The following is a 15954-nucleotide window of genomic DNA, read 5'->3' as shown; positions in this document are numbered from 1 at the left end:
AGAGCCCTCACCCAGTGGCTGGATGAAGCAGAGACAGACATGCACATGTATACACTGAACTGAAATCGGGAATTTAGTTGAAGAGAGGGAGGAATGAAGAACGAAGGGGTCTGTACCAGGTTGGAGAAACCCACAGGAACAGTTGACCTGAACAAGGCAGAGCACATCGACCCCAGATGCTGTCTGGGAGGCCAGTACAAGACTGATCCAGACCCCTGAACATGGATGTCAATAAGAAGGCCTCTGCACTCCAGGGAGACTCTGGTGGTGGATTAATATTTTTCCCTGGTGCAAGAAGGGACTTTGAGAGCCCATCCCATGTGAAGGGTTACACTCTGGTCCTGGACACATGGGGAAGGGCCCAGGACCAGCATAGGAAGACTTCGTGGACTTTGCAGAGCCCCCGTTGAGGGCCCTACCCTGCCTGGGGAGTGGTGGGTGGATGGGGTGGGGGGTAGGCTGGGGGTGGGGGAGGAGGGTTGGGGGTGAGGAGAGGGAGAGGGAGAAGGGACTTGAAATAAGCTTGTTCATAAGAAAAAAAAATAAAAACCCACAATTACAGACCAATCTCACTCATGAGCCTTGATGGAAAAATACTCAACAATATCTAAGAACACATAAAAAAAAATCACACACCTTGACCAAATAGGCTTGATCCCAGAGTTGCAAGGATGGTTCACCATATGAAAATCTGTCAACAAAATCCACCATGTAAACAAACTGAAAAAGATGCATGATCATCTCACTAGATTCTAAAAAAGCCTTTGACAAAATCCAACATCCCTTTATGATGAAGGACTTGGAGTGATCATGGATACAAGGAACATACCTAAACAATAAAAACAATATACAGCAAGCTGACAGTCAACATCAAATTAAATGGAGAGAAACTCAAAGCAATTCAGTTAAAATAAGGAATAAGACAAGACTGTCCAGTCTCTCTATATCTATTCAATATTGTACTTGAAGTTCTAGCTAGAGCAATAAGACAATTGAAGGAGATCAAGGGGATACAAATTACAAGATAAGAAATCAAAGTGTATCTGTTCACAGATGATATGAGAGTATACATAAGAAACCTCAAAAATTCTACCAAGGAACTCCTTATTAACGCCTTCAACAAATTGGCTGGATACTCAATAAACTCCTATATACAATTGATAAACATGCCAGGAAAGAATTCAGAGAAACAAAAAGCTTCACAATAGCCACAAATAATATGAAATATCTTAGGGTAATTGTAACCAAACAACTAAATAATATGTATGAAAAGAACTTCAAGTCTTTGAAGAAGATATAAGAAGATAGAAAAATCTCCCATACTACTGGGTCGGTAGAATTAACATAGTAAAAATGGCCATCTTGCTAAAAAACAATCTACAAATTCAATGTAATCCCCACCAAAATTCAAAGACAAGGCTTGGTCTATTTGTGGGAACCCTGGCAGTGGGACCAGGATTTATCCCTGGTGTATGACCTGGCTTTTTGGTATAGGTTCCCTATGATATGATACCTTGCTCAGCCATGATGCTAGGTGGAGGTTCTTGGTCCTGCCTCAACTTAATATGCCAGGTTTAGTTGACTCCCAATGGGAGGGCCTTACCCTCCTGAGAAGTGGATGGGAGGGTGGGGAACTGGATTAGGGAAGGGAGGGGTAACTGTGGTTGGTATGTAAAATGAATAAAAATTTTAGCAGGTGGTGGTGGCGCACACCTTTAATCCCAGCACTGGGGAGGCAGAGGCAGGCAGATCTCTGTGAGTTCGAGACCAGCCTGGCCTACAAGAGCTAGTTCCAGGACAGCCTCCAAAGCTGCAGAGAAACCCTGTCTTGAAAAACCAAAAAAAAAGGAAAGAAAAAAAAGAAAAAATTTAAAATAAATTTGAAGCACAATTCTTTATAGATCTTGAAAGAACAATACTCAACTTCATATGGAAAAACAAAACACCCAGGATAGCTAAAATTCTCCTATACAGTAAAAGAACTTCCAGAGATATCACCTTCCCTGATTTCAAACTGTACTACAGAGCTATATTAATAAAAATCTGAATGGTACTGGCATAAAAATAGATAACTGGATTAATATAATTGAATCAAAGACCCTGACATAAATCCCCACACCTATGAATTCCTCATTTTTGAAAAAGATGCCAGAAGTATACAATGGGGAAAAAGAGAAAGCATCTTCAACAAATGGTTCTGGTCTAACTGGAGGTCAGCATGTAGAAGAATGCAAATAGATCCATATAAACCTCAACATAAAACCAGACACTCTGAGCCCAATAGAAGAGAAGGTGGGAAGTAGCTTTGAATGCATTGGCACAGGAGACAACTTCCTGAAGAGAACACCAATAGTTCAAGCCCTAAGATCATCAATAAGTAAATGGGACCCCATGAAATGAGAAAGTTTCTGTAAGGCACAGAATACCATCAATAGGACAAAATGGTGGTACACAGAATGGGAAAAGATTTTCACCAACTCCTCATCTAACAGGGAGCTAATTTCAAAATATAAAGAACTCAAGAAACTAGACATCAGCAAATCAAATAATCCAATTTTAAAAAGTGAGGTACAGCTCTTATCAGAGAATTTTTAACAGAGGAATCTCAAATGACCAAGAAGCACTTAAAGAAGTGTTCAAAAAGAGATTCCATTTTGCACCTGCCAGAATGACTAAGATCAATAACACAATTAACAGCTCATACTTGGGAAGATGTGGAGCAAGGGGAATACGCCTTCATTGCTAGTGGGGGTGCAAACCTGCACAGTCAATTTAGAAATCAATATGGTGGTTCCTAGAAAAATTGGGGATCTATCTACCTCAAGAGTATACCAGCTACTTCCGGGCATATATCCATAGGTTGCTCTACCACACCACAAGGACACTTGTTCAACTATGTTCATAGTAGATTATTTGTAATAGCCAGAACTTATAAACAACCTAGATGTCTCTCAAACAAAGAATGGATTTTTTTAATGTGGTACATTTACTCAATGGAGTATTACTCAGCTGTTAAAAAAATAACATCATGAAATTTTCAGGCAAAAGGATGGAACTAGAAAAAAATCTTCCTGAGTGAGGTAACCCATCCACCGCCCCCCCCAAAAAAAACAAACATGGTATGCACTGACTTATAAGTAGGTATTAGCTTTAAAGGCTACAATCCACAGATCCAGAGAAGCCAAGTAACAAGGAGGGCTCAAGGGGAACACATGGATCTCCCTTATTCATGGAAATAGAATAGATTTCATGGGTAGATTGAGGGCAGATGGAGATGGGAACTGGATGGATTAGTTGCAGGGAGGATGGAGAGAAAGAGAGTACCAGGAGAGACAACTGGAATTGGGGAGCATCTTAGGGATAAGGTAGAAACCTAGTGCAATGGAAATTCCTAGGAATCTACCATGGTGACCTTATCTAAGACTCCTAGTAATGGGGGATACAGAAGCAGAACCAGCCATCTCCTGTAACCAGACAAGACTTGCAGTGGAGGGATTGGGACACCAACCCAGGCACAAAACCTTTGACCTACAATTTGTCCTGCCTATAACATGTGTTGAGGTAAAGGTGGCACAGAAATTGTGGGAGTGGCCAACCAATGACTGATGCAGCTTGAGACCCATGCCACAGGAGGCAGTCCAACTCCTGACAGTGCCTGGAGACCCAGGAACCAGAAGCTGGATAGCCCAGAGACCTAGGATAGAACCAAACACAGCTGGCAAAAGAAAAAAAAAGTCAATGAAATGATTCTTAATAATATTCTGCTATACTCATAGACCTAGCATAATATCATCATCAAAGAGACTTTATTCAGCAATTGAGAGAGACAGATGCAGAGACCCAGAGCCAAACATTAGGCAGAGCTCTGGGAGTCCTGAGGAAGAGAGGGGGGAAGGATTATAGGATCCAGAGGGGTCAAGGACACCATAAGAAAACTCAAGGAATCAACTAACTAGGGCTTATAGGGGTTTAAAGAGACTAAATGACATGGGTTTAACCTAGGCCTTCTTCAAATATGTTATGGCTGTGTAGCTTGGTCTTCCTGTGGGACACCTAATAGTAGAAACAGGAATTGTCTCTGACTAATTTGCCTGGTTCTGGGACGCTTTTCCTCCTACGAGATTGCCTTAAAGTACCTAGTCTTACTGCAACTTTATATGACACATTTGGGTGAAATCCCTGGGAGGCCTGCCCTTTTTTGAAGGTAAATGGAGAGGAATGAGGAGAGGGGAGGTGTGGATAGGGACTGGAAGGCAAGGAGGGAAAGAACACTGCAGTATATTCTCATGCTGTATAATCTGTGAGCAACAGCAGCTCATCTTGTGTCTACTTCTGATTGTCTGTTGATAATCATTTGTTGTTGATTCATGCCACGCTTGAAATAGTCAACCATTCAGAACTTTTTTCAGTTGCAGGTGACAGAAATCCAATTCCAACTGGTATAGGGGGGAGAGAGGCATTTGTGTAAATGAGAAGATTAGGCATGCCTGCTCCACAGTTTATTTCTTGGTTCATTCTCAGGCAGTTCCTGTGCACACATCCATAGGTGCCTCTGGGAATACTGGTGCAAAAAAATTTTCTCTGACTGTCATAATATCAGGTTTATGACAACCTTTGGCCTATATCTAGATAAACTGGATACTTAAAGGAGAGTAGTCACGAGCAGGAAACCCAAGATTACAAATAAAGGACCCTGCAGAGAGAAAAAGAAATTGGCAGGGGAGGTACACCCCTGCCATCTGAGCAATGGGGAATACAATGGGTTGCCACACCTTCAAGGCTATCTCCATCTGCACAGAGTTCTGGGTCAGATAAGCCTACCTAGTACCATGGTAAACACTACAAACAAGCATTTGGGTGGCTGAGGCAGGCTGGTCATGATGTTGAAGCCACCATGGACTACTAATATGAGACTAACCTGAACTACACAGCAAGATCTAGTCTTAAAACAATGCAAAAAAGTATTTGTTGATTTAAACTTTACATTACGTATAGGAATCTCTCCTCCCCTCCTTTCTTGTTTTCCTAAACAATGTAAAAGAAGCCTGTATCATTCTGAATTTGAACATCCATTCTTCATCATTCCTGAATGATGTCCGGCAGTCAGTTTCTGAGCACCTTCTGGCCACAGCCTTAAATGACATTGGAATTTACAAACTGGCTCAGCAAGATGTTGAGGTTCTGCTCAATTTAAGGACAAAATGGCCTAACACTGAAAACAGTGCATTTATGAGAAAAGAATTGGATTGAAGCTGTCTAATAAAGTTCTGGATTAATTGCCAGGTCCGACCTGTATCAGTCCCATGCTGCAGTCTATTGGTCTAACCCTGAGTGGGGGGATGTAAATGAGGGAAGGCCTAACTACACAACTACCCTAAGACAGGAGGGCTCCCAGTCAATACTGGAGACGACAGTTTATTCAAACGTCATCTTAAATAACCATCCAAAAATGGGGCAATGGCAGAAGACATCTATTATCATGTATATAGGGCTAAATAGTAAATATTTCCTTTAATCCTAGAGACACTCCTAAGCAGCATGTACTCAAACCCTCAGACACTCCACACCAGCACATTTTACTAGCCTTCAGGGTGGGTGTAGACTCACCCAGGCTCAGGTCTTTTATTATACAAAATATGAGCCATTCCCCACTGAGGCCACACTATCTGGAGTTAATCAGCCAACATCTAAAAGAAAATAGAAGTTCTGAGCTCTTAGAATTTGTGGCTGGGTTGAGCATATTTCTGAAATATAACACTTGGGCCCCGACAATTAATGAAACTGAACAAATGAAAACTTGGTAGAATCATTTATTACCTTGAGTTACGATGTCACTAAAACAATAACCATATTTCCTCTGTCCTCCTGTTCCTAAGAAAACAAAAAACAGAAAACTCAGTTATGAGAAGCAGGAATTAGGAATTACAAATAGGAACCAGACATCTGAAGACAGTGAAAGAACAAATATCAGTCTTTGCTGACCTCCACTTAGCCAATCAAGAGGAGCTGTTGTAGAAGGCTGAACACAGCAAGTACATTGTAGAAATACTAAATTACAGATGTGTGTTAATACTTGAGGTTCTTGTTTGGGATTTTACTATTTTATATAAGAAATGCACCATGTGCTCAGGGTGGTGGAAGACACCTGTAATCCCAGCAATCTGAAGGCTGAGGCAGGAGGATCACTGCTGGTTCAAGGTTCACCTATGCAACATAATAAGATTTTGTCTCACCAGACAAAACACTAAACAAAACAAACTGCTCACAAACCAACAACACAAAAGTTTTATGAGATGGTGGTTAAGCTATGATTCTTCCTAATACTCAATTCTCATGTCCTTCCATTTAAAGTATTTCTTAGCTGTATTTGTATGTGCATTCATGTGCAGGTATGTGTGTATCTCTGTGCTGTGCTGTGTGTGTGTGTGTGTGTGGGTGTGTGTGTGTGTGTGTGTGTGTGTGTGTGTGTGTGTGTGTGTGTGTGTGTGTGTGTGTGTGTGTGTGTGTGTGTGTGTGTGTGTGTGTGTGTGTGTGTGTGTGTGTGCCTGAAGAGGTCAGAGGTCAACCTTAGGTATTGTTCCTCAAGATGTCCACTTTGTTTTGGAGGAAGGGTCTCTCACTGGGACTTTGGGCAAGCCCAAGGATTCCTCTGCAAAACCATCATGTCAGGTTTTATATGGGTTCTAGAGACCGAACTCTTTTTGCTGGCTTGTCACTTGGTAGCTCCGCAGCCCCTCCTGCTTCCATTTCTTGTGACAATGGCAATCTTATTTCTCTGGTTGAAACATTTTAGAGACCAGATACTGCTCTAGTCATTTGCCTGTAGTAATATTTATGTAAATGATGAAATAAAATTCTGTGTGTGTGTGTGTGTGTGTGTGTGTGTGTGTGTGTGTGTGTGTGTGTGTACATGTGTATTCGAGTCTGTGCAAGTGGAGACCAGAGTTAAAGTTGAGTGTCTTCATCAATTGCAACCTACGTTATTTTTTCAGACAAGGTCTCAGTGAACCTGAAGCTCATTGATTCAGCTAGACTGTCTGGCCAATAACCTTTAGGGGCCCACCTGCTTTTCCCAGTGCTGGGGTTACAGACATGTGCAATTTCACTCAGCTTTTTGTGGGAGCTGGGAATTTGATATCAGGTTCTCATAGTTATGAAACAAACCTTTTGCCAGCTGAGCCATCTCCCTGACCTGAGACAAAAATCTTAAACTTTCTTTTTCCTTCTAACATTTCTTTGGTCTGGGACTATGTAAAATAATAGGTTTTATTGTGTGTGGTATTAGAGATCAAATTCAGAGCCTCGCTCACTCAAGGCAAGAGCTCCACCAACATCCCCAGCCCAAGCAATGATCCCTTGATTAATAATCCTCGAATAAGCTTAATTAGCTATTCTTTTTTTCCAGAGAGTGCGGTTGAGATTGACTTGCTTTGTACCTCAGGCTGGCATTGATCCTATGATTCTCCTGCCACTCCTCCCAACATACTGGAATTCCAAGCATGCATCAAGATGCCTGCTCTATCTATTTGAAATCATATAATCTACACTTATAATTGTGTGTATATGTATGATGTATATGGGGGGTGTCATCATGCATGTGGACGTCAGAGGACAATTTTGTGTCATCAGGTCTCCCTTTCCACCTTTATATGAGTCCCAAGGATCAAACTCTGGTTGCCAGGACACACTTCCACCCAGTCAGCCTTGTCACTGACCCTACTCTACGTTATATATACACAGACTTTCCAACTATTGTGTGGAATCTTAGTAATTCTAGCAGAAAGGGCCTCCTCACCTTGTATTTGAGAAATGGTGAGATTTCATTTTTTTTTTTTTAGTTAGACGGGGTCTCTCTATATAGCCCTGCCTGTCCTGGAACTCACTGTATAGATCAGTTGTCCCTGAACTCACAGAGATCTTCCTGATTCTACCTCCTGACTGCTGGGATTAAAGGCATGCACTGCAGTGATGAGGTCTACTAATGAAAAAAAGAATGAGTCTGCCTCTAGAACTTCCTCTCTAACTATCATTATCCCTCTCCTTTCCCAGGGTGAGTTTTCCATGCTTTCACTTCATAATTACTGAAAACTAAAGGGGATGAAGTTTTCACTCAAAAGTAGTGGGTGGTGAGTGGGGAGATGGCTTAGTAGGCAAAATGCTTGCTGTGCAAGTACAAAGACCTGAGTTTGAGCTCTCAGAGCCCATGTAAGGCTGGACAAAGTAGGGTGAGCTCCTCTTCTACAGCAAGATGAGAGGTGGAGACTGAGAACCCTGTAAGGTTATGGCTAGCTAGCCTGGGGTACATAGTGCAGCAGCAAACAACAGAGAGACAAGGTGGGAGGTAAGAAGGGAACCCCAAGGGTGCTCTAACATCCATATGTGTCCCATGGCCATGCATGCACACATATCACACACACAAGTACATGTACACTCATACACATATACCCATACTAAACAAGAAAGGGTAGTAGTACTCTAAAGTCAATTGTACTTTAATACTTCAAAGTCATAAAATATTATTAAAATACTGAAAAAAACTTACACTTCATCTCTGAATTTATCCAAAGTTATTAAATTTCCATCATCATTTAAAACTTCATCTGCAGTACACAGACCCAAGTTTTTTAGGGCTGCAAAAGCAAGAATGGGGAGAAAAGAAAATGTACACAATGGAATTATTTTCAGCTAGAAAGAGTTATGGAATGGCCTTACTTGGTATAGGTCACACTGACCTTCCTTATACTGCACAAATGATATGCAGCCTCTGCCAGAGGAGTCCATCATCTCAAACATTGACACAATATTAGAGTTGTCCATGAAGAAAGGAAATGTTACGCCTGTTACCTTGGCAATTCTCAGTCGTTCCAGAAGAGAGATTAAATACTCTCTTGGTTTTTCTGCAAATAAACAATTGAAACTCATTCTTATATGAAATTAAATGGTGTTTCAAGTAGAACAGTCCAGGCACTCAGAGAGGAAGCAGACCTTGCTTCCACGAAACTTACCCTACAGCAGATAGCACTTGTGTAGCTGAACTCAGCAGTGCTCTACCTCAAAGGGCTGAGTGTCACAGTCCAGAGACTGAACCTGGGATTTGTTTAAAGCTTTCTGGATGATCTGATTTGCAGATAGGGATGAAAGCCAGAAAGACAGAGGGGATAGTATGATGCAGAGAAGAAGCTGGCCAGCTAAGACAAGGGGAACAGAACAGAGCCTTAGAGAAACGTGGTCTTCTGGGGAGGTGGCATGTGTAAGATAGAAGCAGTTATGTGACAGTCACTGCAGAAGTAGGACATAAAATGGCAGAAGATGGTCACTGTGTATCCACTGGCAGGAAACAGAGGTGAAGGCTTCTGCTCAGCTCTCTCTCCCTTTTTGTGTCCCAGATCCTGATTCTGGGAATGGTGTCACTTGGTGGACAGGGTTTTCTATCCCAATTAACCTAATCAAGACAGTCCCACAGACATGCTAGAGGCCCATCTCCTGGATGATTCTAGAACTCCAAGTTGACAACTGGAATTAAACACCAGAAGGACTCTGTGTTTTTTTATATTACAACAGTATTGTGGCCACAAATACATTTCACACTTCCAAAAAATTGTGTTTAATATCTTTAATTAGGTTGGTAGCATTCAAGCTTCTAGTTGTCTATAAATGGTATTCTGAATAGCATTTAACGTGTATGATGATGTATGCCAGCACTGGGGCAGTAGAGGCTGAATGATCAGGAGTTCAAGGGCAGTCTCAGCCACCTAGAAAGGCAGCCTGGGATATAAAACCTTGTCTCTACAAGAACCCTTGAACAAATGGGGAGCATGGGGCAGGGGGAGGGAGGTAGCAGAAAGAGAAGGGGAGAAGAGGAAGGGGGAAGAGAACATGAGGGATCAGGAAGATTGAGTGGGGAGAGGAATAGAGGAGAGCAAGAAAAGAGAAACATCAATAGAGAGAGCCACTATAGGTTTAAAGAGAAATCTGGCACTAGGGAATTGTACAGACATCCAAAAGGATGACTCCAACTAGAAATCTAAGCAATAGTGGAGAGGCTACCTTAAATGCCCTTCCCCTAAAATGACAATGATGACTACCTTAAATGCAGAAGCAGAGATCCACAGCTAAGAACTGAGCCAACCTCCTGGAATCCAGTTTCAGAGAGGGAGAAGTGAAGAACAAAGGGGTCAAGACCACGCTGGTAAATCCCACGGAAGCAGTTGACCTGAGCAAGTGGGAGCTCATGGACCCCAGTCTGACAGCTGGGGAACCAACACAGGACCAAACCAGGCCTCCTGGAGGACTAGGCAGTCTATGGGGCCTCTGGCAGTGGAACCAGGATGTATCCCTAGTGCATGAATGGGTTTCAGGCCTTCAGTAGCCCATTTCCCATGGAGGGATACTCTCTTGGCCTAGATACATGGGGAGGACCTAGGCCCTGCCCCAAATGACATAACAGATTTTGACGATCCCTTGTGGAAGGCTTCACCCTCCCTGGGGAGTGGATGGAGATGGGATGGGGGGGTTGATGAGGGGTATGGGAGGATGGGAGGGAGAGGGAACTGGAATTGACAAATAAAATAAGATTGTTTCTAATTTAAATAAAATTTATAAAATAAGAAAGAAAGAAAACAAAAAGAGTGAAAAAAATCTTGTTTCTAAAAACAAACCAACCAAAGATGTGTGCTGGCTAGGTTTTGTCGACGTGACACAAAACCTACCTAGAGTCATCTGAGTGGAGGAATCCTCAATTGAGAAAATGCCTCTGTAAGATCAGGCTGGTGAACCTGGGTTCTATAAGAAAGCCAGCTGGGCAAGCCATGGGAAGCAAGCCAGTGAGCTGCAGTCCTCCAGGTCCTCTGCATCACCTCCTGCCTGCAGGTTTCTGCTCTACTTGAGTTCCTGTCAACACTTCCCTCAATGATGAACAGTTTCTTCCTCAAATTATTTTGGTGTTTCATCAAAGCAACAGTAACCCTAACTAAGACACCTGTTTCAAGGAGTACCACAAGTATTTATTTATTTTCTTATTTTGGCTTTGAACTCCTAGTCTTCCTGCCTCCATGTGGAGTTGGGAATAAGGTGATATCATGCATAGTTTACATGGTACTGGAGCCCAAACCCAGGGCCTCATACATGCTTGCAAGCACTCCACTAACTAAGCTACATTCCCAGCACCCTGGAGTGTGTGTGTGTATGTGTGTGTGTGTGTGTGTGTGTGTGTGTGTGTGGGTGGTGGGTGGGTGTGTGTACAGACATCAAATCTCTAGAGCTGGAATTATAAGCAGTTGTGTGCCTCCTGGTGTGGGTGCTGGGAACAAAACTCAGGTCCTCTATAAGAGCAACACTTGCTCATAAGCACTAAACTATTTCTACAACACCCCTTCAAGTTTTTAAACTGATCATTATGTATGTGACAGGTTTTTATGTTATTAATGTGTGACCCTGTGACACTGGCTTTTCTCTGACTTCCTTACTGCCTTCTTGGGGTGTGTGTGTGTGTATGTGTGTGTGTGTGTGTGTGTGTGTGTGTGTGTGTGTGTGTGTGTGTGTGAGTGTGTGTGTGTGAGTGTGTTTTGAGATAAGGTATTGTTATGCATCCCAGGCTGACTTATAGCTCACTGTGTATCCCAGGCTGACCTCAAACTCAAAATCCTCTTGCCTAAGCTACTTGCATGCTGGGATCACAGGCATGTACTATCATGCCTTGTTTTTTATCTCTACTATAGATATTTCTATCATTATCTGCATACACACATACACATGCACACACTTTTACAAACAATGCACTTTGCAACCCAGGATCTCCCACCTTCATTGAACTGTGTACACACCTCTCTCTAAACAAAAGCAATTGGGTCACTCTGAACTATAAGTTCCATTGTAAGCCTTGGTAACTCTTCTTTTGTGGCCAAATGCATCCTAAAATTAGGACTTACCCATCTAGACTTGGGTGAATGAGTAGCTAGGCAAATGTGTCCTCAAAGTGAATTTGCAGAAAACCCCTATTTACCATCTTACACACACTCATAATTGCAAGTGTGTATTATTGAAATTAGATGCACCAAATAGGGCACATACAGTAAATAAAGGCTTATATAGCCATCCTTTCATTCCAAATAAACAGCTCAGGTAGCTGGCTCAGCACCTGCCACTGACAAGGATGGCCTGAGTCTGATCCCAGGACTCCACAGTGGAAGTAGAGAACAGACTCCTAAAGCTGTCCTCTGACATTCATACACTTGCATACACTGAATAAATTAATGAATACATATAATTTTAAATAAAGGCCACTAACACTCTAGTTTACCCTCAGCAAACAACTCTTATTCCTTTTGAAACTGGAAAAGAACACTTAGGAAGCAACCAGTGGCTCTTGAGTGACTCTTGCCAATGTTCTCTGTAGTCTATCTGGCCTGTATTCTCTTTGCCTCTGAATAAAATCCTATCTCCTTTCTGTTCTGTGTGCTTCATCAGTACTTTAAACAAGTACTCAGACTACAATCAGTGTAGTCTGAGACCACTGGCAACACGTGAGTTAGTAATGGACCATATTAGAGCAGGAAGACCAAGAGCTAGGGTCACAGTTGTTAGAGATGACAGTTACCTGCTGAGAGGAACCATACATGTGGAATACCCATATGTGGATACACACACAGAGATATGTGGGGGTACTATACATGTGGTGATATATATATATATATATATATATATATATATATATATAAAAATTATGAAATAACTCAAATTTTGAAAGGATCTAATGCATTAAAATAACAGGGAAAAAACTGGCTCCCCAGGAGGATCCCAGCAGCTCACTCATCAATTATTTGGCTTTCTTAATAATTAGGGACCCCTTAGAATTGAAAAGATCTGTTGTTTGCCTGGCTGAGGCTGGCTTAGCTGTAATTCATTTAATAAACCCCGCCCCCCACACCAATTTTCATGAGGTCGGTACTATTATCTCCCTTTTCCAGTGGAAGAGACAGACCTTCCGTCTTTTCCAAATTGCTCATAACTGCGAGGTAGACCTGGACCCAGACTCTGCCACCTGCTGAGGCCTCTCCTAGCCTCCCTGCAGCACCAAGCTAGCGGCAAGAGGCCATTTACCATGTTTGACTGGGAAAGGGGTGTTACAGAGTCAATGACAAGAGCAGGGCTCCACTGTCTGGAGGCAGAGAATGGAGTGAGTGGGAAGAATAGGCTATGGGGAGCAAAGAGGCAGATTGGGGACCCTTCGCCTGGGCAGAGGTAGACAGAAAGCCAATGGAGGCAAGACCCTTACTTGGTCGGACAAAGAGGAGGAAGCTAGTGAGTTGGTTCAGCAGCTCCATTATCCGATGTTTTTCTAAATATTCCTTGGCTTGAAGCTCCCGGTTACCCTCAGCGTTCATGTTTCCCTGCCGAGCCGTTGCTAAGAGACCAGGCAGCGTCCTGGCGCCTCAAGCCCGCCCACACTTCGAATTTAGTCACGTGACACACTTCAAAGCTATCACTCCCACCTCCTCCTCCTCCCCCACTTCCTCCTCCTCCTCTTCCTCCTCTCTTTCTCTCTCTCCCTCCCTCCCCCCTCTATCCCCCCTCCCTCCGTCCCTCCCCCTCCTTCCCCCTCCCCTCCCTCCCTCCCCCCCCTCTCTCTCCCTCCCTCCCCCGTACCTCACGCACACTCTCTCATCCTAGGACAAAGTCCTTCTCTGTAGAAGCATAGGTGTGACAGGCAGGACCGCACAGGTCAACCCTTTCATTGACCAAGGTTGGCCTTGGTTGGTACCTGTCCTTGCCTCCTGCACCTAACTCTATTATTTACCTGTTAATCTGAGGATGATGGCTGTAAGTGATAGGAACATGGGATTCACAGATAACAAAAAAGGGAAGAAGGGGGAGGAGGAGGAGGAAGAGGAGGAGGAGGAGGAGGAGGAGGAGGAGGAGGAGGAGGAGGAGGAGGATGCATGGCCTGCAGGGATGCTCTGGCTACAGGAAGAAGGTCTCAGCTGATGGATCCTGAGCTTCAGAGTGTTGGCTGCTTAAACTTTTTCCACGTTTAACACTTTTCAAGTGGGACCTTGGTGTATAGATATATAAATCCAACATTTACTGTTAGTCAGAAGAAATTAATTTTAAAACAGTTCTTTGAAGTCAGGTGTGCTGGTGCAAGCCTATATACCCAGCACTTGTAGGTGGAGGCAGGGGAATTGGGAGTTCACTGCTATCTTTGACTATATAGGAAGGTCAAGGCCAACCTGGGGTAAATGACCCTGCCTCTGAAACCAAAGCAAACTAACCCAAACCAAACCAAAACTTTTTTTCTGTTCATTGGCAATGAAAGCAATTTTGTGTGGATGCACATGTGTGCACTTGCTTACTTTTACTTGAGGAACTAAATGTCAGCTGAATACTGGCTGCTGAAAGATGTAGAGCATCTGCAAAGGTTTTCAGAGTTGACTGGTATTTTGATTTTATAATTGTTAAAGCTGAGAATCCTACTTCACAGAAATTCATAATACAAAATCACTGAAGTATCTTTAGGGCCATTCCAGTAATTGTTGGCAATTCTTTTTTCCTCAAGTCAAAAATTCACATAGTGATTTTATTTTATTCTATGAAATTCAAGGCAATAAGTCAAATGTTTGGGACTAGGTTCAATGGTATAGCGTTTGCCTAGCTAGACTCTAGGCTAGATCCCCAGCACTAACCAGCAAGGGTATCCAAAAACTCCAGCACTAGTCTAGTGTGAGGGCAACTCTAGATTTAATCCTAGCACCAACAAAAAAACATAAAGTCATAATTTACAGCAGGATATAAAGGTGTATACCTGTAATTCCAGCATTGTGAGGATGGAGGAAGACCAGTAAAATAAATAAATGAATGAATAAATTAATCCTTTGAATACACTCTAATAATAAGTCTGATGTGCTGAGGAATGACAGTAGGAAAATATTAAAAGTCTTTGTTTTATTTAATTAAGTCTTTATATTTCTATACTAGAAGGAAATTTGCATATACAATAAAACACTGAAATTCATTGCATACAACAATCTCAAATCTGAGCTTATCCAGTGTTTGCTGGCACTTTAAGATGTGACACATGGAAGAACTGGGAGCAGCATCAGAGGGAGGTCCCAGCCTCAGAGCCAGGAGCAGCATCAGAGGTAGGTTCAAGCTACAGAACTTGAGCAGCATCAAGGGAGCCACATGCCTCAGAATTGGGAGCAGTAATAGAGGGAGGCCCCAGCCTTAGCCCCAGGAATGAGAAGTGATCACCGGGTGAAGCAACAGCAGCACTTTCCAGCAGTAGCTTCCAGAAACTATTATGAAAATTCCTCTGGGAAAGAGCCCCTGTGTCCCAGCCAGCATCCACTGCCATTTCTCAGTGGGAGATAACCGGCTACTACATCGATTCAGCCCCATGGACACCTCCAAAGGGAGGAGCATCCACAGGAGCCGTCATCCCACCTGCACCCCAAGGAGTGACCACCTGAGCACTGGGCCCACTTCCACCAGGAGGAGAGTTCACCAGAAGCTCTGCTCTACTTGTGCCTGAAGGAGAGGTCAAGGGAGCCACAGCCCCCAACTATGTCAACTGGAGAAAGAGAGAACCCCTGAAGCACAAGCTCCACCTATAACAATTAGAGGAAGAGATGCATAGGCAACAAAGGTAAGAATACATTAAAAAATAAAAGAGCAATAAGGCACCACTAGAAACTAGTGGTGCTACAACAACAAGACCCAACACAGATGAAGTAAAAACAAATAATAATTTTATGAGGGTGATTGAGTTCCTTAAAGAGGAAATAAAATTCTCTTAAAGAAATGGGGAAAAAGATAATAAATTGGAAGATAAGGACAAATCCCTTAAAGAAAACCAAGAAAAAACAATCAAACAAATGAAGGAAATGATTCAAGACACAAAATCTGAAATAGAGACAATAAAGAAAACACAAACCATGGGAATTCTGGAAATGGAAA

At 42.7% G+C, this 15954-nt stretch overlaps 1 protein-coding gene across 1 annotated transcript; it reads right to left on the bottom strand.

The window, feature by feature from the left end:
- Positions 1-808: 808 nt before the first annotated feature.
- Efcab10 (EF-hand calcium binding domain 10) lies at positions 809-13322 on the bottom strand. Its single transcript, XM_035444949.1, has 4 exons — positions 13274-13322; positions 8733-8897; positions 8545-8630; positions 809-829 (listed from the first exon to the last, which is right to left on the bottom strand). The coding sequence occupies exons 1-4, from the start codon at positions 13320-13322 to the stop codon at positions 809-811; spliced, it is 321 nt and encodes a 106-aa protein (XP_035300840.1).
- Between the last annotated feature and the right edge of the window lie 2632 nt (positions 13323-15954).

The sequence above is a fragment of the Cricetulus griseus genome, chromosome 5, assembly GCF_003668045.3.
Source record: "Cricetulus griseus strain 17A/GY chromosome 5, alternate assembly CriGri-PICRH-1.0, whole genome shotgun sequence".
Classification (NCBI taxonomy): Eukaryota; Metazoa; Chordata; class Mammalia; order Rodentia; family Cricetidae; genus Cricetulus; species Cricetulus griseus.
This window is presented reverse-complemented; position numbering and strand designations above follow the sequence as displayed.

Excerpts from the sequence above, each read along its gene's own strand:
- Efcab10 (XM_035444949.1), bottom strand. The coding sequence starts at position 13,322 with ATGGAGCTGCTGAACCAACTCACTAGCTTCCTCCTCTTTGTCCGACCA. Across the intron at positions 8,631-8,732 it reads ATTTGTGCAGTATAAGGAAG|CCCTAAAAAACTTGGGTCTG; the intron begins GTCAGTGTGACC and ends TTGCTTTTGCAG. Across the intron at positions 830-8,544 it reads TGGATAAATTCAGAGATGAA|GTATGTTCCTTGTATCCATG; the intron begins GTGTAAGTTTTT and ends TTTATTGTTTAG.